Genomic DNA, 22,920 nt, shown 5'->3' on the forward strand with positions numbered 1-22,920 from the left:
GCGCGAATATGGTCAAAAGCTCTGAAAATTCTCGGCAACCAATTTTGCGATGGGTGGTATATCTGATGCGACCCTATGGAAATTGAGGATTTCATAAATGTTGGAAAATTTGAATCCAGCACGAAGTTCTCGTTTATTCTTTATAATTCATACCACATACTTCAAGATGTACAATATACATATTAACTCTATATTAATAACTCGATACCTGTCACGATAAGAGGCTTGAGTGTGAAAGTATTTTATGAACTTCACTGTAAACCTAAATGTATGTGTATTTTGTTTATACGCTATCGATCTGTAAAACTTAAGTGTATTGACTTCGGCACCGGTTTAGCGTACGTACGATTAGGTCCTTATCGGAAGTGCATACAGAATTAATAATTTAAACTTAGTTTACTTAAATCCATAATGTACACTATCAGCTAATTCGTAATATTAGAATGATATAAAACCTGGTAATATTACGGCTTATATTCTGCTTTGGATTCCGCACTCAATCTCCTAATTTTCTTTACGTAATGACTATTATAATGACTCGATCGACAATCGTCACTTATCGTTATGACTAAAATTATATAAATGCATCGGTTTCGCTACGACGACGATGATTTTATTGTAACAATAAAACAACGTGAGAGATAAAAAAAAAAAAAAAAAACAAAAAAAAACCCATATTAAAAACTAATAAAGGATTGAAATACGTTAAAGAAACGCAACGAACGGTGTAAAAATTCGAAATACTTTTTGGTGTCGGAATACGATTGTATGAATATTTGCAAACGTATATTATGTATAGCTATTGTACGGAGTAGATCGGTGAAGCGGTCGCCCATATCCAGTCTCGTTTGCGTCACATAGTTCCGACAACGTAATCCCACGTCCCGCCGCATCACTACGAACAAGAATGCCGGCCGAAGCGATTACGTCGTGTTATTCTCGTCGGAGAGTTTCTCCGAATATTCGCAGTCGTTCTCCTCGTCGTCCACCTCGTCCCTATCGTCGCCACTCCTTCGCCCCGGCATGTCGTCTTTGTCGTTCGACTCGTTCAATTCTTCGCCAATGTCATCGTCGTCGATGTCCTCGCAATCTTCCCCCTCGTGGTCACCGTCTTGTTCGTCCAAAATATCCTGTTCCTGTTCCAAAAAGTCCGTCGGTACGAATTCCATTTGTTCCTCGCTGTCGTTGAGGTCGGGCGGTCCCGGTATTTCGCAAAAGTTTATCTCCCGCTCGGTGCTGCTGACCTCCCTGGTCCCCTCGGAGCCCTCCTCGCCGCGGAAGTCGTTCGGAAGGTTTCCGTACCGAGTAGAAGATGAGGAGGGGTTGTCGCGCTCGTCGGCGAACATTTCCGTAGGACTCAGAGGTATGTCCAGAGGCTCGAGTTTCACCGTGACCACCGGTGAGACCGGACTGGCGGGGCGTTGCAGTCGAATTTTTGTGAACGGTTTGTGGTTCTCGTTAGATTCGGAGAGTTGACGTTTCTGGCTGCGTTTCGGGGGCGTAGCGACGTTCGCCGCCCCGGTAAAATGGTGCTTGGAATCTTTGGCTTCGGTGGTCAATCGCGAGATAGCCGGCTGCGACGTAGACGGCTTCGGTTGAGGAATCAGCATCGGCGGCTTCGAATTCTGAGAACAGTTGAGGACAAAATAATTAGCGATCGAAACGATTCGTATGAGTCGGTTTACGAAACGCGCGAAGACCAGACTCCGAAACTGGATATTCACCTGCGACGAGGGGCTGGGACCGGCCAGCCCTTTCACCTGCAGCGCCTCAGCGGCGTTCAGAAGTTGGGGGAGTTTGTCGTGCGCCACGTTCACTTCCCCTCTGTACATGAATTTCACAAGAGCTTCGACCTCCCAGAATTTCAGATCTTTCATCAGGATGATCGGATGCTGGCAGGGATTCTCGCGCAACAGATTTGCCAGATAATCGCTGCATGAGGATAGTATCATTTTGTGGCACTTGAGAGAACGGCCCTCGCAGGCCAGGGTAACGTCGACGAATTCCTCGGAGTCCAGCAACGACGGGAAACTGTTCTGCATGTTACTGTGATAGCTGTTCCACCGCAAACAGACCTGATAGAAAAAGAAAATTCGACAAAAATTCTCACTTTCGAAAATCCGATCGGCCCTACGGCCCGACGGTCAAATTTTCCTCACCTCTGTCGGCTGCTGCGCGGGTGCCGGATTCTTCGGAATTTCGGCGGACGTCTGACGTCGCGCCATTTTTATGGTGGTCGGCGAGACATGTTTCACCTTCAACGGGATCGCCTTCAAAACCAGGGTCTTCGGTTGCTGCTGCTGCTGCTGATGATGTTGATTCTGCGTGTGCGTCTGATGGTGTTGCTGCATTTGCTGGGACTGAAGGGACGACGAGGGTACGATGGTCCTGGGCCTGATGAGCGACTGCCCTATCCGTATACCTTTGCCGGCTGAATTCGTCTGCGACACCGTGGGTATTACTGAAAGAAGAACAACGACACGAAATTCATCGGGCGGGTCTTGATTTTAGTCGACGGTAGCCACGGGGGGACGCGGCCCAGCGTCGATTCGGCGACGGGCCATTCCACCGTTAATAGATCCCCGTGCAGGTTACGGGTAAATTCCTTACGATTTTCGGTATCCGGTTGCGGGATGCCTCCCCATACTATCGGCGTGAACGTCGTGTTATTACCGTCGCTGAGCGAAGATTCGCAGTTATTCGGCGGAACGCCCGTCGACTTTTCGTCGTCGACGGCGGACACCGCGGAACGGTGTTCCGGCCTCATCGGTGCGAATCGATTCTCCGCGGCGTAATCTTTGTTCAAAAGAATGTCCAACACCGCTCTGGACGTGGGTGTTCTGCCGGGTTTGCTCGTGTGTCTCGCCTCCCACTTCAAGTAGGTCCATTTCTTTCTACAATCCGACTCGCTCCTCTCAACGCCTTCCGCCGCGGAGACGGCTTTCGCGACGGATTGCCAGGCCTGGAGCCACCCACGTCCGTTGGCAACGCTCATCAGTATAGCGTCCCGATATTGCCGCACCATGGCCAGCAAAGTTTCTACCTCCCGAACGGAAAAATTCACTTTTCTCTGCTTAACGTTAGCCGGATACCTTTGTATCATTGACTTGAGATTCGACAGTCCCTCCGCCCCGCGAATGCGATTCACGTTGTTCATCGGTAATCCTACGTTCATTCCTCCCGGAGGGCCAAGGTCACCGCCGCGTAGCAAGGACAACGCCAACAAGCTGCGCAATTCGTTTCGAAAATTTAATATGTACTTGAAAAATCGACGGAATAACAATATCGGTCCGAGGTTGGGAATATTCTCGGTGTTTTTTACGCTACCGCGATTCCGTACCCATGATCCAACGATGGGAAGAAAATTTCGTCAAAAACTACCTGTGGGGGCAAAATCGAAATTCCGGGGGCGACTATGTTTTTTTTTTATTTATTTATTTTTTTTCCTTCAGATCCTAGCGTTGAATTCGAATTGATCGACGAGAGTAATCGAGCTCCCGGCGAGGACGTTGAAGCGAAAAAAAAATTCTCGTTTTTCCCTCCTATGCGCTCGTTGATAATTATCACTGTACATGGGTATACGCGGTTATTTTGAGAGGCACGCAGGGCAAACACCTGCGTTATATCTATTCCAATGTGTCGTATGTACAGATAATAATCCCGTACGTCATTCCAACGTAGTACAATAAACTAAATTTCATCGAATCGTTAGTCGCGCGTCGTCGGGTCGAGTGTAGGAGAAAAAAAAAAAAGAAAAATTCGTTTCAGGCGGTGGGGGTGTAAAATTTCGGTGTAAACTGAAAAATTGGCTAACAATAAAATCAATGGAACCGAGACACCTCCAGGACGACGATGCGTTATACCTTTCCATGATGCCCTTATCGGAAAGACGCGACGTAGCCGCTGGGCGCACGTTCGGGGTAATAATAATAATGAAAATCAGTAATCGGAACGAAACGGAGTAACGAGAATTCGAAAAATCGGGGTAACGCGTGGCGGGTTTCGCCGACTGGCGTTGAAACGTATTATCGCTATCCCCCGCGACCAGTGGTTAAGAAGGAAGGAGCTTATATTATTTCCCCGCACCCGCGTACGTCAAACCCGTGGAGTCGCACTACTTGGCGCCGACTATCTTTTCAAATCCCAACCGCCGTGTGCTGCTACACCGACTGCGGCAGCAAACTAAAAAGATCCAGAAGGAAACGACGACGCGACGCCGGGGGTTCGCTGCACTGCGCACGTTCGAATACAACAAACCCCCCCCCCCCCTCCCCCCCCCTCCCGCCGCGCCACGATCACACCCCGTCCGTATCTCCGTACACGCGACAAATAACGTGAGCACAAACGTTTTGTTCAGCGAGTATACGTATATCTGTAATATATTCCACCCCGATACGTTTCTCGTATTTAACTTTCGATCCCCTCAATTTTTCCCCCCCCCCCCCTACCTGCGGACCCCCGCGAAAATTTTCGTCGAGATCAACGTAGCTTGTTATTATTTGTATCTCCGGTATCAGGTACTACGTCGCATACGTCCCCCCCGTTCGTCCGGAGTATAATTATCGAGCGATACATAAATGCCCTTTATTCGGAGACACCCCCCCCTTTATTTTCTTTCTTTATTAATAATTATTTCACGGTTTCGATTCCCATGGTTATCGTATAGTTGGAAATTTCTCCGTCGAGACGTATTTTCAATTTCTTAAGAAAATGAACGAGGATTCGTACCACCCTTAGTTAGTCGGGGGCGAAAAATATAACGAAATGATCAGGGTGCGTCGAGAATTTGAGGGAAAGAAAAATGCGGGAAATCCTCTTTTTTTCCAGGGCGTTCGAGCCGCGGAGGCGCACCGAGGGTAAAAAATATACAAATATATATATCTATATATACATAAATATATATCTATATAGATGTAGGTATTCGCATCCCCGTGGTAGCGAGAGGAGCTTCGTCAATATATTTTTTAGCGTCGTAGTGTTTTACATGTACATACACGTTATATACAACGAAATCCGATAAAGCGGGGAGAGGAGAATACGCGGCTTCCAGCGCATATTCATAATGCTGCAATATGAAATGAACGAGTAATTTCGAGTGGAGGCACCGCCCTTCGGTTCGTTGGGAATAATTAAATTTTCAAACTTCCCCTCCCCGGTAGCCGAACGGGTCGCGCGGCGCCTACGATGCCGCAAAAAAACCGAGATAGGGGAAATCTAGGGGTGCTGAAACCCACCCCCCCCCCCCCCCCCCCCCACCGGCTAAAGCCTCGCTAATTTATACATTTTTTAAATTATTGATCAAAAGAAGCGAAAAACCAACCACCCCCAGGCCATCCCCCTTCTACTTCTTTACACCCCTCAAAGTTTCGCCGGTCCCGCGAGCCCTCCCCCTTTATACCGCCATCTTTGATGTCTGCGAATTATTATTACTATTATTGTTGTTCTCGTTGTTGTTGTTGTTGTTGTTGTTGTTGCAATTAGCATTCTCCATCGGACGATACGGATTAGGCGGTGTTCTGAACACATATAGCGCAAAGTATTTTCGGGATTTCCTCTCCCTCTCTTCTCGCCGTTGAATAAAGGTTACTTTTTTCACGATCCTGCACATAATTTTCGTCCAATGCGCGTACGTAGATCGTACAGCGGTTGGACCGGCGCGGAGTAAGTACACATATATATATATACATGAAGTGAATCATCGTTTGAATTAAAAACATTTCCAGCATAGACGCGGTACGTATAGTATGAGTATCGCGGTTTGTTCATCCGGCCAATTGGCGACCTGAAAGAAAGGGACAAAAAAAACAAACATCGCCCTCTTCGGCCGCGTACGACGCATGAGCGTAAAAAGTACGATTGGTCCGAAAAATTGAATCTGGCAAGACACAAAGTGACAACCAAGCGCATACGTTGTACGTACGTTGTATACATTGTATACATACATAGTTATTATACATATACGTATAACCGTGCAATCGCGACGTATTCGTACATTTTCGATCCATAGGGCGTACGTCCCATTTCGTAAATCTTCTCATTTTCTCTCTCCACTTCTGGCTGATGGAAATAAAAAATCCGAATCATCGGATATCGACGAACCGCGGTTGAAAAGGAGTCCCCTGCATCATCGAGGCGAGGAAGGGACGCGAACGCGACACGTACATATATTCTTTTCCCTCCAAATTCGTCGAGGGGATGAAAATAGTATAAAAAATTAAGTACGTCTGTCGTGTACCAGTAGGTAAAAACAAAAACAATAACAAAAAAAAAAAATGCACCGCGGAATTGAAAAATTACCCTTCGAAATTCTGTAAATATATCGCGGACGTTTATTTTTCTCCCTTATTTATTTTGACGGGAATAAAAAATTTTCCAACCACATTTTTTGGATAAACAAACGGGTAAGAAGTAATCAATGTATATTTAGGTCTTTCGGACGAGCTCTTGACCCTGCGAGTGGAGATGACCTCACAGCCCTTGGAAGTGACGCGGGGCGAAAAAGTCCGTATACATATGTATACATATAACTACGAGTGTACGTGACAAAATGACGTAGGTATACGATGTACGTTAAAGAGACCGTGCATTTGATTCGGTGTAGTACAGCGTTCGTTCGATCGCACTATACCTTTAATTATTCACATGTAATTATTGTATGAATATTGATACGTCTGTACGATAAGCTGCGGTATTCTCGGCGCGATAAAAATGAAGAGCGTTTATCGAGTTAACAGAAGGCAAATAACGAAGAAAAAAAAAAAACAAAAAAAAAAAAGGTGATCGTAATCGATCGTAAAAGGTCGCTTTTTTCCTCCCTCCCTCCCTCTCTCTATCTCTCTTTCTCTCTCACCATAATCGATTCTCATCTACGACGTGGGTATATAACGTCAGATGATAAAAACGACGTTTAATACCAGTCGGCGGAGTGTCGTCAGACTTCTCGCCGTATAACAGGAGCGTAGACCAGTTGACACGAATTGAAGAGAAGAAACAAAAACAAAAAAAAAAAAAAACTCGCCTTATCCGGCCTACGAAGGTCTGTCTCATTCGTAACAGCTGTTTTCGTCGTCGTACGCGCATATGGGGTACCGTTCCGCGGACGCAACGCCGCAGCGTTGGTCACACGTTCGTGGAGTGATCGGTGAATTTCACAGATCTTCCAAAATTCCGAAAAAAAGAAGAAAAAAGAAAAAAAAAACAAAAACAAAGATCGCATCTTTCCTCGTCATCGAACGCATAGTTTCGACGAGGAAAGTAGTAAAAAACGACGACGGCGATCGAGAGAAGTGTCGATAATGATAACAATTACGGCGATAATAACAATATTATACGACGTTGAATGTGATTACCGTGGTAACGTCTGCCGATGAGTCTGCCGCCGTGGTGGACGCGCAAGTGCCGATGCAAATTCGTAGTTCCACACTGTCTGGGGTTGGTACCCCCCCTGACGACAACCGAACCGCAGATACGGCACTGCGCTCTGAGGGGGTCGTTGGAGCACAGGTCGAAATGGGCCCAAACGGCACTCGGATTAGCCATCGCTCTCAAACTCCGCGAATGCGATCTCACCCTGTTACCGGCGGAGTGATGACCGGATGACGTCGTCGTGTAAGATGTCGGTGTTACGTCTACCAGGCATTCCTCCTCGCTCTTCGGTTCCTGTTTCATGACGCTCCTCACAGCCCCCTTGTGCAGAATCTTACGTGCCCCGGAAATTTTGACGCCCTTCTTTCCAGCTCCCGGCCGCTCCTCCGTTTCCCCCTCCTCGCCCCGTTAGTCCGCGCTCTTTATTCTTCTCTCTTCTAGTTCCCCACGTTCACGCGAAGCGCGCCAACTTCGAAATATCACGCACTTTCTCGTTCGATTTCACGTTTGTTTTTTTTTTTAGTTTTCAATTCAACGTTTTTTTCACACACACACAAGCACGCACGCACGCGCGCACGCACAGTTTTCAACGTGCTTCGAAGACACGCGTGAATTTTCGGTATCGCGTGTCCAACGGCGGGACGAATCCTCGATATCGTCGACGATCAACGGTATTCGGACGGCTAGAATTCATCACCTGTTAGAAAACCACACGCGAGAACTACGCGCGGTGCCAAAAATCAGACAAACAAACGGCGAACGAATTTTTTCACCGTTGTTTCGAACCCGGTGAAAAAACCTATAATCCCACCGCTTACCGCGCGCGTTTGTACTTTGTCAACCTATTCCGTTGCCGCGGATCGACCGTACGTGTAATACCGAAAGAAACGTTGACCGAACACCTCACCAGGTCGACCTAACCAAGTACGAAACGCACGCGAACGTTCCAGGTATAGCAGCTCCCTAGGAACCCGAAGTGGGGAAAAGGATTCGCCTTAACAAGAACGGCGGCAAGTCCGATCTATTGTGTCCCTGTCCCCCTGGTGGATTATTTCGGGACGGGTCGTGTCCTCGAAGGACAAACGTTCCCTCGTGTCGTACACATGTGTATATATGTATATTTATATGTATAGCGTACGAATAGGCGCGTTGCGATATACTCGAAATTTTTACAAAGATCGTGCGGGCTCATTGAATTGGCCCTAGTTTGATTTATTTTTCTCTAATTTACGACGCTTGAACCGAAAGCTATAGCTGGAAGACGTCAGTTTTACGAAAAAACCGTCGGCTGTTCGCCTGCGAATAATCGTCAAAGCGAAACGTCGTCGCGGAGTCGTTTTCTCGGTTTCGAATGGTTCGTGAAAAAAAATTTTTTATTGCCGAAACAAGGGACGAGAAACAATTGCGAAATTTATCTTGAAACGTAACGAGAATGACGAGGTAACACGTGAGGCCCTCCACGTGTCGTAGCGGCCTATAGGATTTGGAATTTAGAAATTTTATTTTCAGCGCTCGGTCGACGGACCACCTCATAAATCCGACGGTCGCGGCTCCGGACCTTCATCTTTTTTTCTCAATAAATTTCCCCATTTATTTGTCTCACTTTTACTCGTCTCTGGTTAATTAGTTTCATCGGATTTCCCCGAATATCCTATACACCGCGATCGTGACGGTTATTTTTCTCCCTCCCAGTTTTCGACCGTCTCGAATTCCAGATCCGTTATTCGCCCCGTCAGTCGAGCCCTCTTATCAAACGGCCACGTGACTCGTCGAGACGATTATTACGGCCACCATGCTCGTACACGCACGACCATTGATAAGTTGTAATCTACGATACGTGAAACAGAACGACGTGCCGGCGAACGTAGGGCAACGTGAATCGTTTCGATTAGCGACGGACGTACATACGATTCGAGGGAAGTCGATTGAAGTGAGACGGACCGCTGCAGCAACGTTTCCCCCCCCCCGTTTCAAATGCGACGGTTATTTTTTGACTCGAAATATTCGAATCGCGGGGGGAAAAAAAACGAGAAAACGTTGCGTAATCGATATCGCGCGCGGATAGTCACGGGGGTAATTTTTACCGTTGGCGAGGGTAGGGAGGGGGGTGAGGGGAGGGAGAGGGAGAGGAAAGAGACGGGAAAAAATAATTGATCGTCGGTGACGCGGGCGGTGAAAAATGAACGGCGGCGGTGAAATCGGCGCGCTCGGCAATGATCGGGGGGGAGGGGGAGGGGGGGTAGAAATGAACGCGCAATCGATCGATCCCGTCGGATGCAGGCGCGTAGGGTCGGCAAGGTAAAAGAGAAAAAAAAGAAGAAAAATTCGCTCCGACGGTCGCGGCGACGTCGAAAACGAAAACGACGTCGTCGAACGACGAAGCGCGACGCGTGCACCGCGCCGCGCCGCGCTCTCCGGCGTCGCAAGGGCGTACGATTTTTTTGGGGGGGGGGGAGGGGGCTCGCGAAATACGCGATGTTCGGCCGGTAATCGAGGAGGAGGTTTTTTGTTTGTTTTTTTTTTTTTTTTCTTTTTTGTCGTCAGCGAACGGCGTTCGTTGGATAATATCGGGGTGGAACGGGGCAGGTGAAAATCGTTAAAAGTTCCACGGTTTTTCCGACGATCGAATGAATAGAATCCGGAATTATGCGGCGAATATAATTCTCGTCGTTGGTTTTGTTTTTGAAAACGGATGCGTGTTTCTGTAAGAGCGGAATCACGATTCCCTGCAACGACGTTCGGTCTATAAAAAGGAATTATTATCTCGCCCTGACGCGGTGTGATAATATATATATATATATATACATATATACGTGCAAATGGTGTACATGTATAAACAATACCTATATTTATTTACCAGTGTATGCATACGTATATATACGTACAAGGCAGAAGAAACCCTCTGTATTATAAACGAGATTTCGCGCACTCGGTATCGCGTCTACGGCGAAAATAAAGGCTAAAATTTTGCTGGTTTAGAGTCAAAGCTCAATATTAACGTGGTATCGTACTTTAATGAGATACACGGTCGAGGGAAGGGGGTAGCCGAATCAACCGAAGAAGATTATTTTTCAAAAAAACGTTCGATCTGTCGTGAAAGTTTCGTTAGCCGCCGACGTCGAGTAAAACTATTAATATACGCGTGTGTACGTTCGGTGGGACGGTGAAGTTTTTTTTTTTTTTTAAATAAAATAAAAAAAAAAAAAAAAAAGGAAGAAAAAAAAAATTCGATAACACGCACTGAAAGTCACTCGAATTAACTCGGCGTCGAATCACAATCACGACCGCGCGTAGAATCGGACACTGTGACGTTCCTTTATGTTTTTTATATATTTTTTTTTTAAAGAAAATTCTTTTCTTTATTTCGCTCCTCGCGTTCACCCGTCGCGCGGAGCTTACGAAAAATCTACGTTGAATTTCCCGGATTCGTCCGTACTCTTCTCCTCGTTGTCACCGTTATTATTATCACGTTTCCTTCGGCGTCGATTTTTACGGTGGTTGGTCGGAAACGTCGGTACGAGTCGTGTGGAAAAAAAAATTAAAAAATTAAAAATAATTAACGATCCGAATCGCGGTGTCAAAAAAATACGCGTGAGATCGTCCAGGAAGAGCTTAGAAAATGGCCGATGTGCTTTGCACCGTGCTTCGGTGGTAACGATCCCCCCCGAACCCAGGAATGACTAAAATCGAAATCGGTGGCCGAGGGGCGTCGGGACGCGCATGTGCGACGGCGCCGGTCGTCAACGCATTATCTGTATCATATGTGCGCTCTACTGTCCGACCTGATTACGTTGCCTAAACGTCGTACCGCTGGGGCCATCGATTAACGTGTTACAATGTATTGTACCTCGCGTATTACGTAATATTTGCTCGTAGTGTGTAGCGATTTTTTTTTCGCCACCGCGTTCGCGGACGCCGATGCCCGGTGGAATAATCGAGGGAAAATAAGCGGGCGCACGGCGAGCGTCGCGACGACGATTCATTCCTCCGCTCCCGCGTGAACGCTTTCGGCTTTTCCCGCATACGGCGACCGACGCGCTAAAATTCACGAGCGTGTTGTACCGCGGGTATGACGGAAAAATGCGTACGACGCCGCCGCGAACTCGACAATTACGTAATTCCGTATACGTCCTCTACCGCTACCTACGTACTTTTTCGTACGATCCAACCGACGTCGTCGATTCCGCGGGTTTGTTTCGAAAAACGATACCTCGTCACACGTGTCCGCGTTAGCGCGCGGGCGGGGAGGGGGGGTTGGTGGACTCGGCAGAATTATTAACGAACGAACACCCCGCGCCCCGGACGAAGATCGTTACGTCTCGCGACACCGGCGTGTCCATTGGTCGCGATCGATTTACGTCCACATACATTGCGATCGGTATAAACAAATCCTCCCCGGAAATACGCTCGACGATCGATATCCGACGGCGCGACCGATATTTTTACTTCCCCTCTCTCCCCCCCCTTTCACGTCGGCGAGCACGAAGAATCGCATTCGTCTTCAATTCGAAATTATTCGCCATTTTTTTTTCCGCTCACTCTTGCGGTTGAATGAAAACGAATCGTGACGAAAAGTAGAGCGGGAGCTTCGAATCAGGAATCGTCTTATCGAAGTGAACGGGAAGTAGTCGCCCGCTACGACGAATAGCATTCGGTGGAGGTTCGAGTCCGGGGCTAGTTAGTAGTGCGCCACTACGTATTTCACGCGTATCTACGTCGAACGTGCGGCGGAGAACGTCTTCCGCCGGTGCAACTGGCGTTGCATAATTCGCAGGCGCCGGAAGAGGAGCAAAAAAAAAAAAACTATGCCGGGGACAACGCGAATCGTCGATCGCTCGGGGGGGAGGGGGGGGGGGGGGGGGTAAATAATTTCATTCGAATCGTCGAAATATTCGGATAATCGCTACTCACCGTCCGTCGGAATAGGTGAAAGTTGTTCCTGTCGGGGCTCCTGCCGGGCGATGGTCGGCCATTCGGTTGGCGGTGCGGCAAATTCGCCGCTGTTCCCGCTCGAAGATCGCGTCGCTCGTTTCGTCTCATCGTCTGCAATAATTTACGAATGTCTGTTACGGTGCGAAGAAATAAGCTAACGAAAGGCGTCCCCTTCTCGAGTGAACTCCAGTCGTTTCCCGGTCACACAAATCTATCTACCTTTTTGGCAAGAGCTCGGGGACGGGGTGTCTCGATGTTGGGACGACGGGGGATCATCAGCCGGCCAGTTCGCCCATGAGACGAAATCGTCGCGTTTCGCGTTACCCGATCTCGTCGATCCGGACCTGAGCTCGTCTTCTGAAACGACGCGGATACGTTGCTTTTTATTTCCTGGCGAATGGAATGAATCGATTTTGGAAATTTAATGTTTTTTGTCGTTTGTTGTTTTTTTTTTTATTACCAAGAATCACCGGCGGTTGTCCGAGAGCGATGTACCGTTTTCTCGCCAGTTCAGCCGCGACGAAGTCAGGATCATGATTGTGTTGCATCCGAATTCTAGGCTTCTTGCAGTCGGCCGTCGTTATCAAACTTCCTCGGCAGTGCAACGTTCTACCGACGCATCTCCAGCGGATGTTATTCGGCTGTTTCTTGTGCAGAGTATACATGAAACCCCTGTGAATCACCTTGGGACCACCTTTGTTCGAGAGGACCACCTGAAGATGCGACAACGACGTGAAAGAAAAAAAAAAAACAAAACAAAACAAACAAAAAAAACGAACACGAACGACGATCGAGTTCAAGGGGACGCCGTATACCTCGGCCACATTGGAATCGTCCTCGTTCAAAAATCCTTCCATTTTTACGAGCGAAGTCCGATCAGCGTGCGGTACTTCGGCACCCGACATCGATGTCCTTGATTCCGTTGTAACGATGCAAAAGATTTCTTCCACCCACCGATTCGCTGTGGACGCCAAACAAAAAATTAGGTCAATCTGTCGGTCACACCGATTAGACTCTAATATTATGAATAACCGATAAAATTTACGTAACAATTGATCCGTCATCGGTAACAAAGGAAATTCTTGTTCGTCCTTTTTTTCTGTGGATTTTTTTCACGCTCTCATTCGTTTGCTCATAGGAATCGCAACGACCTCCTTAAATCGTACTGAACGATTCGTTCGAATACCACGTGTACGGTCCACGCATCCTCGCGGTACTTTCAAAAAATAGTACGCTTATACGCTACGGAAGGCAGCACCATGTGGACGTTGGGATAAAAAAAAACAAAAGCACAAAAAAAAAAAAGATCACAGTGTGTGGCAAATGATAGCAATGAGCACGGTGACGAGATAATCACGTTTTCCGAAACCCAAAGATTCTGCGTGCAATGCACATTATACGCAAAATGATTTTTTTCTTTTTTTTTTTTCCTTTTGTTTTTTAAACTTGGAAATCACGGGGGATGATCGTACGAAACGGTTGTACTTATCGTACAAAAGTTAAGGAGAGGAAAAGAAAAGGAGAAAATTAAAAACGGATAATCGGATTATAAAATTGATCGCGGAAAGGATCGAATCTAACTGGAATTAATGACATGCGCGCGGCAATGATGATGCGTTGTCAAGTGTGCGGTGAATTACATCGTATCATGTAAATTTTTACCTCAAACTGGCGAGATGTCTGTACGGGTATTTGAAATCTTTTAGGAGATCAACAGCGGCGTTAGTATGAATAATTGATAAGTTTCAATACGGATAATTCACTTGACGCAAATGACAATAAAAAGTTATTGTACGCGTACGGAAATTTGTGGGGTATTGATGATTTACCACTTTTATTTCACTGGCTTGCGTTCGCCCGCCTGAAATTAAATGCCCGGGTGCCCGGTGCCCGGTGTTTACGATCGTGACACCGATGCTCGAAAATGGAACCTGCCAGATGCGGCTGATACCGAAATGGCCAACTCGCCGCAGCGACTGGAGACGGCGACGTGACAAAAGAACTTCACGAATATGGCACCGTCGCGCGTCGATCAATAAACGGCACCGCGGTTACCGAGGGGGGTGAGGAGCTTTCGTTTTTAGGGACGAATAAACGGGACTTCTTCCCAGATTTGGAGGGAAAAAAAAACAAAGGAAAAGAAAACAAAAGATAAAACCGACCGCCCGTATCACCGGCAGCTTCCCGGGATATTTTCGACGGTATTTAAAGGTCTCTCGTGAATTTTGACGAGTTATTTCCAGCCGTATTGACGTCACATCGCTCTGGAATAGCGGCGGTAAACAAAAGATTCATCGACGGTCGCGGGATTCCTCTTCTTGCATAGCTGTTGTTTGCTTCTCTTTCATTCGCTTTGTTGTTCGGAAACAAGAAACTATGGACAATCGAATGAAATTTTCGAGTGTTCAAATTTTCAAAGAGAATCACCTATATCGTATTCTGTATATTGCAAGTGGAGAGATGTTATAGCTGTTCGCGCATGTCGTTATAAAATTATTTAAAATTTAAAAAATCGATCGTTTGTTTGTCGGTGTCATTCTTCCTCTATGATATCTGTTATTTGTTGGGTGCGTAACGTAAGTTGCCCGCGAATATCCAATGATTAATAATAATTGACGAGGCAGGCTATTTTCGACGGCTACACGTATACACAAAACAGAGGCATCGATTAAAAATCCTAAAAAAAGGGTCACTTTGGCGGAGGTTTATTATTCCCATTATCCGGACATAGACTTACAATTAAGTTTATTGTTTTCTCTCCGATTGATTCTCTCCTCGGCGCGGCGTTAAAAACAATCGCGATTGCGGGCCACGTGTCGAAAACTACGCTCGATCCGAACATCTCTCTTTCGATTATGTTTGACTCTGTTAACAGGTTTTCAGAACTTGTTGCCTCGGTGCGAAACGCCTTCCCAAAAAAAAAAATGGCACTTGACGTACGATCGGTATCGACGCTCGAAACAAATGACTCGTCCAATTATTTGACGAACGCCATGGACGCTGCCGTTGCTACCGTGTAAAAAAAACTACTTCAACCACTCGCCGAAAATACGGGGGTAGATCGTCGGCCGACGTGCGAATCGGAAGAAAAAAAATAATACGGCCACTCGAAACCGGCTGGCCGTAATTTATAATTTTGTAAACGATTCACGTTACGTTTCGCAACTCGAAATATCGTCAACGTGGCCACGAAACGATTTAGTTCGAAATATCCTTCGCTCTGCTCCCTTATACGTCTCTCTCCTGCTGGAGGTAATATGATTCTTTTATTTCTTCTAATTTACGATGGTAGGATGTAGGCGACGATAAGGGACGGATATGGCGATTAGCTTTTGACGATGAAACTGATTCATCCATATTCGGTAGGATTATTCGTTGTTTTTTTTTTTTTTTTTTTTTTTTTTTTACTTTTCATCTTTTATTACATCTATGTAGATCATTACGTTATGTGCTCTACGATTGAGGACAAAAATAGAACTAGATCTCCTTGGATTCCATACATTTTGCGTAGGCACGTACGTAGGTAATCGGCGTACGACATCACCGTCATAAAATGCACTCCACCGTGGAGTGGCGGTATAATCGTTTCACCACCTCCGATCATTTATATTGATGAGTTAGTTCAAGATTTTTTTGCATAAATTATCTATTTACGAGTCTCCGTTTCTGAATAAACTTATAAAATAATGTGAGAAAAATATGACTCGTGATGCAAGTTACTCGCGAGGGGTTTCGCACTTTTACGCTTATTTTTACTCTGAAAAGAACCTTTGTCGTAATTCAGTATTCCCGAACGTCACGGTTTCACTCAATGATCATTCGAAATTAGTATACAAGCTCCTTATTCATCTCGCGAAATTCATCAACGCTCGCTCTTACTCGGAACAACAACAAGAAAAACAACAACCACCCGAAATATGGAATGGAATAACATTCGATACGACGAATAAAAATATCACGTAGCCATTTCAAGATTTCTTTTTTCCTTTTACCAAATTATCAAATTGACTTTACGATAGGAAAAAATATGCGCGTCACCTATATCGAACCGCTGCGTGAAGAGAATAACGCGATTGTTAATTTTTCTAATTTTTCTCTTCAATTATCGCACCGATGAGACGGATTCGGTAGACAATTGTATATTAGCACCATAATATCCGACCAACAATATATGGTAGGGGTAAGCAAAACAGAAAAATATCCACACGCGTACCAGTACTTCTATACGTGTTATTGACGACGCGTTTTAGACTTTTAGAGCGTGTTGAATTTTTCCCCCCCCCCCCTCCAAAAGTTTGACCTACCTGAAAATGAATTATAAATATTCGTACACGGAGCAGATCGTGGGAGCATTGAATGGATCAGTCGTATGGTGACCACGGGAACTTTGATGTGTTTTGTATCGGACGGTTGACGGAAAGTCGAAGATTAAATAGTGCAGGAGTAGAGAAGAAAAAAAAAGAAAAAAGAAAAAAGAAAAAGAGAGAGATAGAGAGAGAGAGAAAGAAGAAAAAAAAACGGAATAAATCAGAAACTATAATAACAAAAATAATAAAAATCAGACCTACTAAAGAGCGAAGAGAGATCTGGTATTCTAATCTTTGGGCCAGTAGCGTTCAAGACACCGTGCGTTCGACATGGACCGCGATTCCGAGATATCCAAATGGTTCCGAGGCCGGTCGATTTTCGTTACCGGAGCGACCGGATTCATGGGCAAAGTGCTCGTTGAAAAATTACTGAGATCCTGTCCCGACGTTGGTACGATATTCGTGCTGGTCAGAAAGAAGAAGGAGGTCCTGTCGAAGGACAGGGTAGAGGACATGTTCAAGTCGCGTTTGTTCGATCACCTTCGCGCGGCCGGTATCAATCCGAAGGACAGAATAGTGGCGATTTCCGGTGACGTAGCCAAGCCGAATCTGGGCATATCCGCGGACGAGACGCGTCTCCTCCACCAAACTGTGTCCGTCGTTTTTCACGTAGCGGCCACGGTCAGGTTCAACGAATCGCTGAAACTCGCCATCGAGATGAACGTCAACGGGACCAAAGCCATCCTGAATCTGTGCGAGGGGATGGTGAACCTCAAAGCGGTCGTTCACGTATCAACCGCCTACGCCAACTGTGACATACCTCTGATAAAGGAAAGGGTTTACCCGCCTCCGTACACCGTCAGCAAAATCGAATACTGCGTTTCCGGTCTCGACGACGATCTCTTGGATTCGATCACGCCGAGGTGAGCCTAGTTTCTTTGACCCGTATAGATTCGCGATGTACACGGTCCGAAAGTCATGTCGCCTCCGAACCTATGGCGAATTCGGCTTGTCCTCGGATTTTTTTTTTTTTTTTTTTTTTCTTCTCTCTTCTCATTTCGGTAACCTCGTTTACCCGAATTACCGATAGTTGGTTTCTATTTTATAGAACCAGCTGCCGCCGGATCTGTCAACGACCTTGCGTCACATTGACCCAGATCCGCAGCATAGCGACCATCGAGATTCGGATGCGAAAGAGCGAAGCTCGTCGAATTTCCGCGATGTTATCGCGTTGTTTTGATTTCTTTCTTATATTCGATTTTATACTTACAGATTGATCGGCAACCACCCCAACACGTACACATTTACGAAGGCGTTGTCGGAGCACGTGGTCGCCGGATATTCGGAGAAGTTGCCGGTCGTCATCGTTCGACCTTCGATAGTTTCGGGCTCTTGGAAGGAGCCGAGACCCGGTTGGGTGGACAGCCTTAACGGACCCACTGTGCTCATTATCGGCGTTGGAAAGGGACTACTGAAAACCATATGGGGGAAAAAGGAGATGGTCGCTGACCTTATACCCGTCGACGTCTGCATCAATTTGTTCATAGCCGCTGCTTGGGAGATAGGTGAGCCAGCTGTTTTCTCCGCCGGAATGCATCCGATAGAGCCTCGAAAATATTCAAATAAGAAATCCGGTTTTGCTGCACGATAAAACACGTTGTACACCAATTTTTTTTTTATACGGATACCGTTAGCCGCCCGAGAACAAACGGAACGACGAATAATCTCTATCCACGCGGGCGTGCGTACCACCGCGTGTAAAAGCGTATTTCGAAAATTTTCTCTACCTTTGTTTTTTTTGTTTTTTCGTCACCGGAAATCCGCCCGTCAATATTTCGCTGTGTATCAGCGGTAAATTATCGCGACACGAAACGTGCCAACGTCCACGTTGCATTTGGCGCGCGCGATTTTCTCAACTTCCTCAGACCCGATGAAAAACGTTCGAAGCGGGGGGGCCCCGTCTGGTTTACATAGTTTCGGCGGTCGGCGATCCGGAATCCGGATGAATCGGACAAATTGATCGCTCGAATTTTCCGGCCGGGACGTTCGTTAAACTTTAGCTTTCACTCGCAGGGAGCAGAAAGGAGTCGAGTTTGGTACACGACGTGCTGGTTTACAACTGCGTCTCAAGTCCGTCGAATCCCATCAACTGGAACATGTTCACCAGAGAAATTCTCGACTGTTCGACGCGGTACGCTATGAGCGATATCGTTATGAATCCGGAGTTACTGATGACCGATTCGAGGAGCACCCGGGCGTGGAGAAATTTCTTTCACCAGGACATACCCGCCGCCGTCGCCGACTCCTACGCGTGGGTCACGGGGGGAAAACCGAGGTCAGTGACCGACGGGGTGTTTTCACGATTCTGGAAACGATCGTTCGGTTCAACACTCGTTAGTAGCGTCTAGCCTAATTCTCTCTCTCTCTCTCTCTGCGATATTTCCAGATTCAGACGGTATCAGGAAAAAGTGAAGAAGGCCGCCGAAATGCTCGAGTTTTTCACGACCCACGAGTGGATATTCGAAGCCCATAACGTGGAGAAATTGAAGCAGCGATTGTCGCCGGTCGATCGTGAGATATTCAACTGCGACGTATCCGATATGGAGTGGAGGGAGTACGTGACCAGCTATTTTATGGGCATTCGGCGCTACGTGATGCTCGAAAAAGACGAAACGTTGAAGAAAACTAGGAAACAGGTCATCAGGATGGCCTTCGTTAATAAAATTCTACGCTTTGGTCTGTTCTCGGTTGTCGCCGTCGGCATAAAACGCCTCTACGAACTTTCGTTGACTAACTTACTTTGAATCGACCCGGTCTATTATAGAGCTAACTGACTAAGTTTGCGAGGTTGTTATCGGCTGTAACCACGTTACGGAATACGAGTTATCCTTCCGATCGGCGCGGCCGTTTCGAATCGGACGAATTGGAGAGGCCGGGACCCGGAGCGGAAATTGCTATTAACCACGGGCAGAATATCCCGCAACTTGCGGTACACAACGATTGACCGGACCCCATATTTTACACGCCCCGAACTCCGGCCGACGAGTTTGTCGAGATTGCGGTGATCGCATGGATTATCAGTTATAATCAAAGCTAGCGATAAGTGAAATTATTATTTATACTCTGTAGCTGTTATACTATATTGGACGTGCAATAAAATTCACGATTCTAATTAAATCCAATCTCGTTGTCGGTGCACGACGTAGATACTTTTTTCCGTCCTACCTTTTTCCGGGGTGGGGAAGGGGTAATCATCTTTTACACGACGAGGCACTTTCGGCTAACGACTTTTTTTTCTAAAGGTACATCGTCATCGCCCGTGCGTCACGAACTACAGGGTTGGATAATACGAGCATAAGATGATTACAGGTTTTCAGTAATTGATATTTCCTAATACACAACATTCTCCATAGACAATTATCCTAGCTTCGCAATCAGCCGCACGAAATATACTCTCGATGGAATAAGAAGGGGAGTCCCGAACGGTGTACCAGATCCAGATGTATCCGTTCAACTGTCGAGAGCGAACGCGGCAAGGCGCGCGAAAAATCCATCGATTCGATCGCGAGTTTGAGAGATTCGAAATTATCAATATATTCCAAATACCGATCGAACGTTTCTAACGACATGGCGGAAGAGGGCGAGGTCGCTAAGTGGTACCGAAATAAGGTGATCTTCGTCACCGGAGCTACCGGATTTATGGGTAAAGTCCTCGTCGAGAAGCTCCTGAGATCCTTCGAGGACCTCGGACCGATCTACGTGCTTGTACGACCGAAACGAAGCGTCCGCGTCGAAGAGCGGATCGAAAAAATGGCGGACTCCCGAGCCTTCGAGGAACTCCGAGGGGCGAGAGCGAATCGTGAGAACTGGATTCTCCCGATAGCCGGAGACGCGGGTCTCCCCGGTCTCGGAATTTCGGCCGAGGACAGAATTCTACTCCAGGAGAAGGTGTCCGTGGTGTTCCACCTCGCGGCCACCGTGAGATTCGACGAACCACTCAGAAACGCGGTGGCGATGAACGTACGGGGAACTCGCGAGTTGCTCCGACTCTGCCAGGGAATGAAAAATCTTCGCTCTTTCGTTCACGTCTCCACCGCCTACGCCAACTGCGATCGACCGATAATCGAGGAACGTTTCTACTCCCCTCCCCTGGATCTGACCGATCTGGAGGACCGTCTCGCTAATATCGACGACGATCTTCTCGGCCCGCTTACCCCAAGGTGACCGCCGATATTCCTATAGCTTCATTCGATCCCTCCGAACTCCGTAAACTAACCGAACTAATTCCGTTTGAATATCAGTTTAATCGGCAAACACCCGAACACCTACACATTCACCAAGGCTCTGGCCGAGCACGTGGTCGCGGAATATTCGGCCCGGCTGCCGGTCGTCGTTGTTCGACCTTCGATCGTCTCACCTTCTTGGAAGGAGCCGAAACCCGGATGGGTCGATGCGTTCAACGGGCCGACCGTGCTCGCCGTCGGTTCCGGCAAGGGATTGCTGGGCTCCGTGTACGGCCGTGGAGATTTCGTCGCCGATCTCGTACCGGTCGACGTCTGCATAAATCTTCTCATAGTCGCTGCCTGGGATACCGGTGAGTCCTCGGCGATAGAGATAAAACTGTATTATTATTATTATTATTATTATTATTATTATTATTATTGTTCGTACGGTAATCGGATGTCGGGTTCCATCGCAGGTGCTAAATTCGATTCGAAACCCGAGCGGAACGTTCGCGTTTACAACTGCGTCTCGAGACCGTTCAATCCGGTGACTTGGAACGACGTCGCCGTCGTTTACGACGAATGTACGAGGAAATACGCGATGAGCGGTACCTTCATGTGTCCGAAGGTCGGCATCACCGATTCCAAGGTCAAGCATGCATTGATCAAGATGTTCTGTCAGACCGTACCCGGTACGGTGGTCGACTTTTTAACGATGATTTCCGGCGGAAGGCCGTCGTGAGTGTCGATTTTATTCATCTGTTGTTTTTGATTAGCGTTAGACTCGAATGTTCCTCTCGGATACGGAAGGGTGAAACCCGTTTTTCAGGATCAGGCATTACCAGAGACAGTTGGAGAAAGCGAGTACGGTCCTCGAATTCTTTACAACGAACGAATGGGAGTTCGAGGCTAAAAATGCGGAGCGACTGAGGCGCCGCATGAATCCGGCTGATCTGAAAACGTTCGATTTCAATTTGGCCGATCTGGACTGGGCGGAGTACATCGACAACGGATTTTTGGGAATACGGAGATACCTTCTGAAAGAAGAAGACGACACCATTCAAGCGGCTAGAGAAAACATCGTCAAATGGGCTCTCATCAAAAAGACCGTCAGGATATTTTTCGTTACCTGCACAATTGCTATTTCTGTAATCGGACTTTTTACCGTTTACTTTAACCGGCCCCACTTCTTCGGATAACAAAGAACTATTCAACGACCTCGTTGTTATTGCTCCAGAGTATGAACAAAGTAAATAAATAAATCTATTCCCATACGTCGTCCGAATAATACCTACATTCACAAATCTGATTCATCGAATTTTCAACGTATGTTAATTAGCCAGGATTATTCATTTCTCTTTTAAATTAGCATAAATTCCGATTATTTTATTTTATTTTTTTTTTATCCAATTGGAACGCGACGTCTTCTTTTCCGGTGAATCATAACTGTGCTTTGAGTGGAGTCGGCGTGATCTTGATAAAACGACAAGAGAAGAGAGAAAGAGAGAAAAAAAAAAAAAAAAACAGATTCACGAACGAAACATTCTCCGACACACTTTTGTATAATTATCGAGATTTCAGCGCAGCGCGGACAAGTAGTAGACTCCCGAGTAAGGGCTGGCAAAAATTAGCGCCTGAACGACGCGCGACAATGATGTGTGTTCGGTAGCGAGTCGCCAGGGAAATTATCACTCGAGGATTAGCCGAAGAGGCGGTGACTGATGATATCTTCAGTCAACGGAAGAGGCTCGTAAAACTGCGTAACAACCGCGTTGAAATATCGAAACGATGTCCGCGATCGAGAGGCGTTCGAAAAGCGGATGAAAATAATGCGTTCTTCTTTCATCATCGATTATCGTCTCTTTCGGTAGCGGCGTCACCCGCAACGCTGCAGATTACGTATAGGATGCACCTTCTGACGCGAATCGTTAATCCGCCGATTAATAAACTAGCGGTGCCATAGATATATTGAACTTTTTTTCGTCGGCGGGCACTATAACCGAAAACAAGACATTATCGTAAACTAGTTTTGTTCACCGACTTGATGGAAAAGAGACGAAAAAAAAAAAAAAATAAATAAAAAAATTTCTTGC

At 46.7% G+C, this 22,920-nt stretch overlaps 3 protein-coding genes across 14 annotated transcripts; 2 read left to right on the forward strand and 1 right to left on the reverse strand.

The window, feature by feature from the left end:
• Window positions 1–114: 114 nt before the first annotated feature.
• LOC105690665 (longitudinals lacking protein, isoforms H/M/V-like) lies at window positions 115–14,393 on the reverse strand. Of its 12 annotated transcripts, none has more exons than XM_048660071.1 (9): window positions 14,127–14,393; window positions 13,343–13,539; window positions 13,077–13,258; window positions 12,758–13,010; window positions 12,517–12,687; window positions 12,277–12,408; window positions 2,160–2,461; window positions 1,725–2,075; window positions 115–1,625 (listed from the first exon to the last, which is right to left on the reverse strand). In XM_048660071.1, exons 2-9 carry the CDS (start codon window positions 13,359–13,361, stop codon window positions 924–926), a joined length of 2,112 nt encoding a protein of 703 aa, XP_048516028.1. In that variant the 5' UTR covers window positions 13,362–13,539; window positions 14,127–14,393; the 3' UTR covers window positions 115–923. The 12 variants fall into 12 exon arrangements, with proteins under 12 accessions (XP_048516028.1, XP_048516027.1, XP_048516026.1 ...); XM_048660070.1 differs by having other exon boundaries at window positions 13,343–13,513; window positions 13,960–14,393; XM_048660069.1 differs by having other exon boundaries at window positions 13,960–14,393.
• A 1,438-nt stretch (window positions 14,394–15,831) lies between these two features.
• Window positions 15,832–19,781, forward strand: LOC105690517 (putative fatty acyl-CoA reductase CG5065). Its single transcript, XM_012408332.3, has 4 exons — window positions 15,832–17,527; window positions 17,877–18,169; window positions 18,678–18,939; window positions 19,051–19,781. The coding sequence occupies exons 1-4, from the start codon at window positions 16,935–16,937 to the stop codon at window positions 19,406–19,408; spliced, it is 1,506 nt and encodes a 501-aa protein (XP_012263755.2). The 5' UTR covers window positions 15,832–16,934; the 3' UTR covers window positions 19,409–19,781.
• Window positions 19,782–19,872: 91 nt separating this feature from the next.
• Window positions 19,873–22,181, forward strand: LOC105690460 (fatty acyl-CoA reductase 1-like). Its single transcript, XM_012408240.3, has 4 exons — window positions 19,873–20,824; window positions 20,906–21,198; window positions 21,304–21,565; window positions 21,657–22,181. Exons 1-4 carry the CDS (start codon window positions 20,232–20,234, stop codon window positions 22,024–22,026), a joined length of 1,518 nt encoding a protein of 505 aa, XP_012263663.2. The 5' UTR covers window positions 19,873–20,231; the 3' UTR covers window positions 22,027–22,181.
• Window positions 22,182–22,920: the final 739 nt, after the last annotated feature.

Source organism: Athalia rosae, chromosome 1 (assembly GCF_917208135.1).
Source record: "Athalia rosae chromosome 1, iyAthRosa1.1, whole genome shotgun sequence".
Taxonomy (NCBI): domain Eukaryota; kingdom Metazoa; phylum Arthropoda; class Insecta; order Hymenoptera; family Athaliidae; genus Athalia; species Athalia rosae.